The sequence below is a fragment of the Dermacentor silvarum genome, chromosome 1 (genome assembly GCF_013339745.2).
Source record: "Dermacentor silvarum isolate Dsil-2018 chromosome 1, BIME_Dsil_1.4, whole genome shotgun sequence".
NCBI classification, from domain to species: Eukaryota; Metazoa; Arthropoda; class Arachnida; order Ixodida; family Ixodidae; genus Dermacentor; species Dermacentor silvarum.
In genome coordinates, this window is record NC_051154.1 from 42,603,073 (window position 1) to 42,610,309 (window position 7,237).

General features: G+C 46.3%; 1 protein-coding gene across 1 annotated transcript; it reads left to right on the forward strand.

Annotated features, from left to right (window-relative positions):
• Positions 1-2,569: 2,569 nt before the first annotated feature.
• On the forward strand, positions 2,570-3,625 carry LOC119436838 (uncharacterized). The gene has a single exon (XM_037703870.1). The coding sequence runs from the start codon at positions 2,570-2,572 to the stop codon at positions 3,623-3,625; it is 1,056 nt and encodes a 351-aa protein (XP_037559798.1).
• The last annotated feature ends 3,612 nt before the right edge of the window (positions 3,626-7,237 follow it).

The following is a 7,237-nucleotide window of genomic DNA, read 5'->3' on the forward strand; positions in this document are numbered from 1 at the left end:
CCTCGTGGCTACAGACCCACCCTACCGCCACTGTGACGACAGAACCTCGCCCGTCCTTTGGTACCGTTTCACCGCGCCTCCCCCTTTCATCCCGCACGATCCCCTCTCCCCCTCCCACGGCCGAGTTGAGTGACCAACGGTACCTATGGCATGCTACAGCAGCACAGCGCTCGCACGGTGCTCGACTGAATGACTTGATTTTCTTACTACCTTGAACTGTCTGTGACTCCTGAGGTGTTTGCTCTCTCTCTCTCTCTTTCTCTTTTTCAAAAGATCATTCTATGTATCATCTATATACCAACTTGAGTGGTGCGATCTGGAGAAGTAGTCCTCGCCGTACCGCTTCGAGGATTGATAAGCCGTAAAGTCCACCCCTATCTCACCATACGAGTATACGCGAAGCCAGTAGCGCACCCAGGATCTCTGCCAGGGGGGGGGGGGGGGGGGGTGACAGTTTGCCAATACCATCTAAACAGCACTAATTTCAATTTCTTCACGGAAATTGTAAAAAAAAATGCGCTTTTTGCGAGTGTGCAGACGATTGCGCGTCTTACATCTTAGTTGCAGTACTCAAATGCGCAAGGAAAGAAAATGGGTTAAACAAAAGGGGGGTTATGTCGGCCTCAGGGGGGGGGGGGGGGGGGAAGGTGTACAACCTCCGACCCCCCCCCCCCCCCCCCCCCCCGTCGGTGTGCCACTGCGCGAAGCGATGGACCGACGATCGCGAAACTACGGCTGTATTAGGTCTAAACATGGGCAAAGGATCCGCTTGGAGAATGTAATCAAACAATATCGTTTCTTGGTGTCGACATAACTTTGAAGTCAAGAGGCAACATGTACGCACACATAGCTGCACGCTAAACACGAGTAAGGAAAGCTTACCTAAACGAGAATACGTGTTTGTTCATGCTAGCATACTAGTTTGAATTCATGTGAAGTTGTTTTTTTTTTTTTTTTTTTCGTGTTACTTTTGCACAATAGGGCAACAATACGGTGGTTCAAACTTTATAAACGGTTACCACCACTGTCTATAACTTCCTGACAAAGCGGAAAAACAAAGGCTTGCTGGGAGTCACTTTCAATTGGAGCGGAAGCTGGCGGTGGGAATTTTCTTCAATGGCTCACTGATGACGTCTGCGGAGGCGGTGCGGACAAAGAGATGACGTTTGAGAACCTGCGGCACGTCGTGGGCGCACCGGAAACGACAGTTCACGGCAGTTCCGCCAGCCGGAACCGGGCGCGATTAGACACCCGCCGTGCCGATGTTGGAGACGGCCGGTATCTGCCGCCGCTCGTTATTTTTTCCCCGCGCAAGTCACCCAGGAGATCCCACAGACATAATAGGATATGTCGCAATGGCAACGTAGACAAAGAACCCCGCAGCGAAATGCGCCTTTGCTGGCGTGTGTTATTCTGCGGAACAATGAACGAGCCCACTGACTCCCCCTTGTTTTTTTTTTTTTTTCCAAAACGTTTTATACGCGTCATGGCCTATCAATCGTCCAAACATGGGGAGAAGAAAAATATAGTGATTAGCTATGCGCCTCTCTTCACGCACACACGCAAAAAAAAAAAAAAAGCTCATGAACGCCCGTAGGAAATCACGTGTGATGTCATTGCATGATAGTACATAGGATCCTGTTAATATTAACGAAACGAATTCCGCGAGAACTGGCACGGTGGCGGAAGAGCGGGAGAGCTGGCAGCCACGTAGCATAAAGCTACAATTTCATTTTTTTTTTCGGACAACCATTGTCAAGGAGCCTGGACTTTTTTTTTTTCTAAATGAAGTTAGCTACTACTGCTAGTACTGCTGGGACTAAAGGTAGCATATCTGCCTGACGTGGTCCTGGGCACCTGTCCACACTCATGTACAGTGCAAGAAATAGCCAAAGTGACATGCATCACACTGCATCAGCAGTGTGATACAGTGCAATAGCGTAGCTATATAAGATAACAATTAAGACGCTTTTGTGAAGTTCTAAAGCTGTAAATTTCTTGTTTTACAAACTGATTGTTAAATGCTACACGGTCAGAATCAACTTGTTTATGAACAGTTGATGCAAGTTTAAGTTGTATAAGATCTGTTAGGGGTAGTACTTTAGCTCTGATAAAATAAGGCAAAATGTGATCAGTTCGTTGTAGCCCATAAATACCTCGAAGTCTGCGTTTTTATAGCTTATGTAATATATGAAGGTTACGTACGCTGTGACGTAGAACACCATACAAGGAGGCAGTAATGCAAGCTGGACTGCATAAGAGAATACGTAGTATAGCACGAGTTTAAGCCGTATAGGCAGGTTATCTTTATATTTGTGCAAGGAACCTCAGGGTTTTGAGATGGATGGACGTAGGGCCGCCACCATGTGCATTCAAGGTAAGATTCTATTATATATCAGCGTTTGGACGAGCGAGCGAAGACGAGGAGAGCGAAGTGGCGCAACCAATTAAGGACTGTAAGCTCGTGACCAAGCAGCCTGCCTTGCAGCGTTCTAAAATGCAATAAAAGACACTTTACAAACTGGCGACGAGGGAACTAGACCCCGCGAAGCAAGTTTCCTGAAAGACGATGCCTAAAGGCACGATACCAGAATTTGTGCCCGGCACCGACTGGTCAACGTGGCTAGAGCGCCTGGAGTTCTGCTATGAAGCCAACGACATCGTCGAATCTTTCAAGAAGCGAGCGGTTCTACTCACGCTGTGCGGTGAGCAGACCTACGAGACGCTGAGGGCCCTGGTTGCACCCCGGAAACCTTCTGAGGTGGATTTGGTGGACATCATCAAGTTACTTAGCCAGTATTTCGACCCCCGGCCTTCCGAGTTACATGGACGATATCGCTTCCAGAAACGAGACCAGCTCGCTAATGAATTGGTCAAAGATTATGTGACAGCTCTGCGAACTTTGGCAAAGGAATGCAACTTTGGCAACGCAGTCTCCACGACGGTGGGTCCTGATACGTCGGGCGGAAGCGCGGAAGTCCAGTCTCAACCAGGGAGTACAAGGCTTCCTTTGGAAGGTATGCTACGAGACAGATTGGTATGTGCGATCCACGATTCTCATCTTCAGCAACGGTTGCTAGCTGAGGATAAGCTAACATTTAAGAAAGCGTACGAGCTCGTCTTGACTGCTGAATCAGCAAAAGATCAGCAGAGACAGATTCAAATCACTCAGCAGCAGGCCGAAAATTTCGATGTACATCGTCAGAATGTTCGCAAGTGCTCTACAAGCAAGGCGCTTCAGTGCTTCCGATGTTTAGCCAATCATGAGGCCGACAAATGTTACTTCAAGGATGCTACGTGTAATTTCTGCCGCAAAAAAGGGTCACATCGCAAAAGCTTGCCTGTCGAAAAAACTAAACCACAGAAGTACCAAGGCAGCCATCGTTTCGAGGAGGATGAAGTTTTAGAGGAACAGGGAGGCGGCCTCCTTACTGTTTTTCACACGGGACTAGAGATGACAACCACAGATAGGTTCGTGGTGACAGTACGACTGTCTGGTCGGCCACTCAAGATGGAAGTAGACTCGGGAGCAGCGTTTTCTATAATAAGTGGAGCGACGTTCGCTCGCCTCTGGCCTGACGATGCCCCGGTGTTAAGAGAACGCAAGCTTGCTTTACGGACATGATCGGGATAATGTTTGGACATCCTAGGCTCCGTGCTTATCAATGTATCTTTCAATAGCTACAAAGCACAGCTACCCTAGATTGTGGCTGGAGGAGTTGGAGCCAGCTGTATGAATAAATTGGTTCGAAAAAAGAGGCGTAAATTACCTGCGCATGAAACCGCAACATCCAGGTAGCTAAATTTAAACAAAAAGGAAAAAAGATACAGTTGTTAATTTTTTTTTTTCATTATTCACTTCAGGAAACATGTTGCAGTTGCGAAATTTAAGCTGAGCAGTAGCGGAGTCAAGTCTGCTTAAGAGAAATCCTGAGACTAGTGCCACTTTTCATGACATTCGTCTCCGAAATCTGATTAAAAAAAACGGATTGGCGTTGCAGTTAAGATCGTCTCGAACCACTAAAGGAAGGTTTTTAGGGAAGCTAGCTGTTCACTGCATGAAACCCCAATTTTTTCGTAGCACATTTCAATGGTGGGTAACTCGAAACTGGTGCTAGTCATATATAGAATTTTCGCTAACCAGACATGATTTCACCTCTGCTCGTATTCTATTTCAACATGTATCCTAAAGAGAATAATTAAAAGTGAATTAAAAATTAAATTAAATTCAGGGGTTTTACGTGCGAAAACCACGATTTGATTATTAGGCAAGCCGTAGTGGGGGACTCCGGATTAATATTGCCCACCACGGGTTATTTAACGTGCACCCAATGCACGGTACACGGGCGTTTTTGCATTACACCCCCATCGAAATGCGGCCGCTGCGGCCGGGATTCGATCCCGCGCCCTTGATCGAGCTTAGTAGCGCGACGCCATAGCCCCTACGCCACCACGGTAGACTAAACGTTAATCAATGAATCTTTTTAATTGGCCGCTTGAACATTGTGATTTCTCCTGCAGGTAATGTCTGCCTGCGCAATATGCGCCACATATTTTGTTTACTGTGATCGAATTAAAAAAAAAAAAACAGCTTGTAGGACACCCCATTAGTGTCATCTTCCTTGCAAACTCTATAAGTGTACCTAAAGCTACCACAACGCAGTTTCTTTTTTTTTTTTTTCATGGCGAATCATTTCGGGCAAACAGGGGTGTTTCCTTGCGAGGCCTCGTCCGTCTCGGCGGCACATTCGATGCCGACATGATTTCCCGCGAAGGCCTTTTAAGTGCGAAGCACTTTAGGGGCTCGGGCTGTCGGCGTGTTATGTCATGGTCACGTGCAAAAACAGGGTCAAAACAAACTAACATGATTCAGAATAATCTAAAAGATACGAATACTCATTAATTATTTGAATTAATTAACAGAAATTTCTTAAAATCGCTTCTATCATCAGCAAAGGCTTTGGCTCCATGTTCGTGTTGGTTTGGCTTCATGTGCGTGGCGATTTCCCACCAGTTGTGCCTCGGCACAGGAGTCAAAACGGATGATGGATTGCTAAACACAAGATAAACACAAGGAAAACACAAGGGAAACACCGGCGAATCACTCATTCGTACTTCCCCAGCTTTCACGTTGAGTGGAACTATACCGCCGAGTTTTTGAAGCATTTTAGAGTGCTCGTGTACGTCCTGTAGTATTCGCTGTTAGAAGACGATGCTTCATTATAAGGAGATGTACTTGATATTTCCGAGCTCTCCTTTATGAGGAACCTCACATTCTTTAATGAACGCTACGTTACAGCTAACCGCCTCAAGAAACACTTGCAACAGTTCAAAATTTCAAGCAGCACCATCGTCCTAGTTGCACTCGTCGTCGTCATCACATCCTCCTCATAACCATCCAAGGTAGGCGCTGTCGTCTCAGTTGGCAATCGGTGTTTGTACGTGAGCATTAAGGTGTACGGCAACGGACGACGTAACCACACCGCGGAAACTCTGCCGAGCAGTTCTTCGGCAGCAGAATCCGCGCGAGCAGGAGGAAATATTTCACTTGAAAGTAGCCTAATTGACATTGCAAGCTGCATGCGGCGGCTAAATGATGATCTTTTGGGGGAAATATGCACTTACAAAAGTTGTAGACGTGAAAATATACTGCCGGAAACGGGTAAGGGCAAGAAGACCGAACTCGGATAACGCGATTTGGCTAATGTCAACGCAGCTCGCCTGCCAATTAACACATTTTATAATCTAATATTTGACTTTTTTTGTTTTTGTAATTGTTGGTTTAGCTTAGCAACGCGAAACAGAACGACGTTTTGTGGAGAGAAATACCACACCACAAGAAGTTGGTGACATTTCCCGTTATTGCCAGATTAAGTTATTAGTGCAATAATAATAATAATAATAATAATAATAATAATAATAATAATAATAATAATAATAATAATAATAATGAAAAAAGTGAAGAAAGACAAACGGCCAAAGCTTCATCCTTTTCAAACTTCAGGGCCGCTATTTTGTAGCGATGCCTTTAAAGTAATAATGCCTTTTCGCGCTTATCGCGCTTTGTCAGTGGTCAGAGCGACGGTCCGCTCACGATATCAACGTTGATAACGCGAGCGGACCGTCGCTCTGAACACTGACAAAGCGCGATAAGCGCGAAAAGGCATTATTACTTTAAAGGCATCGCTACAAAATAGCGGCCCAGCTTGGTTGACGAAACTGATGTTGCGTATACGTCCTCGTTACAACATCCGCGCGCGTATGTAGCTCAAGCAGAACCGTATCAGGAAGAAAGGAAGTTTCGCACCCATAAAACAAGAGCCCCGAATGCGGCCCGTATGTAGCACGCCGCATATCCAGGATCCTTGCAAGCGAGGAACTAACACGCTTCCTCCGCGCTGCCGGCCTGCAGGATGACGCGCGAGTTCGTTGTGCGCTAAGCTTCGGGCGCCGCCGTATGCGGCCTTACGGCAGCAGGCCTTGCGCTGCCGAGCACAGGTTTCAGCGCAAGGGTGGATCCCTTCGCAATCACAGCTGCCGATGTCGCCGACTTTTATATCTTTTTCGCGAGAACGAAATTGCCACCTTGCAAACGCATTCCCATAAGAGAGCGGAGGCGTAAGAGCAGAGATACGCATCTGCGAGGCAAGGCACGTTCTTGGCTCGAATATGCGATCCGCGCGATAGCAACGACGTGAAGTGTGACGCGTTGCTATATAAAACGAACGGGGTTACAGCTACGCGTGTACGGTGTGCGTCAAGTGTGTCGTCAAGCGTGTACAGCCACGCATTCCTTCTTATGTTTCATTAGTATCGTTTAGTCATGTCATGTGTTTTACACGGTCCAAGTGGGATTCGTGAAAGGTGTTTACAGGTGAACTGAAGCGTCAATGAATACATGCGCTTGGGTACCAGATGAGCCTCGGGACAGCCTGAATAGACAACTCCCCAAGTAAAGACGACAACCGCAAATTAAAATCACGCTCACTGGCTATTCTTGTCGATTGCATGGTATGAATGACGAAAAGTGAAATAAATCATGAAAAAATAAAGAAAATATATAAATGAAAAAAAGATAGACTCGATCCGCAATATAAATATAAGAGGTGGTCTCTGCTATGACAAAGAGTACCGTGCCAGTATTCGTTTCTGAAGTGAGCGGCCTATGTACGGACAAAGGCCTGTATTCACAAAAACCTCTTACGCTAGAATTTTTGGTAAGAGAAAATTACAGCCA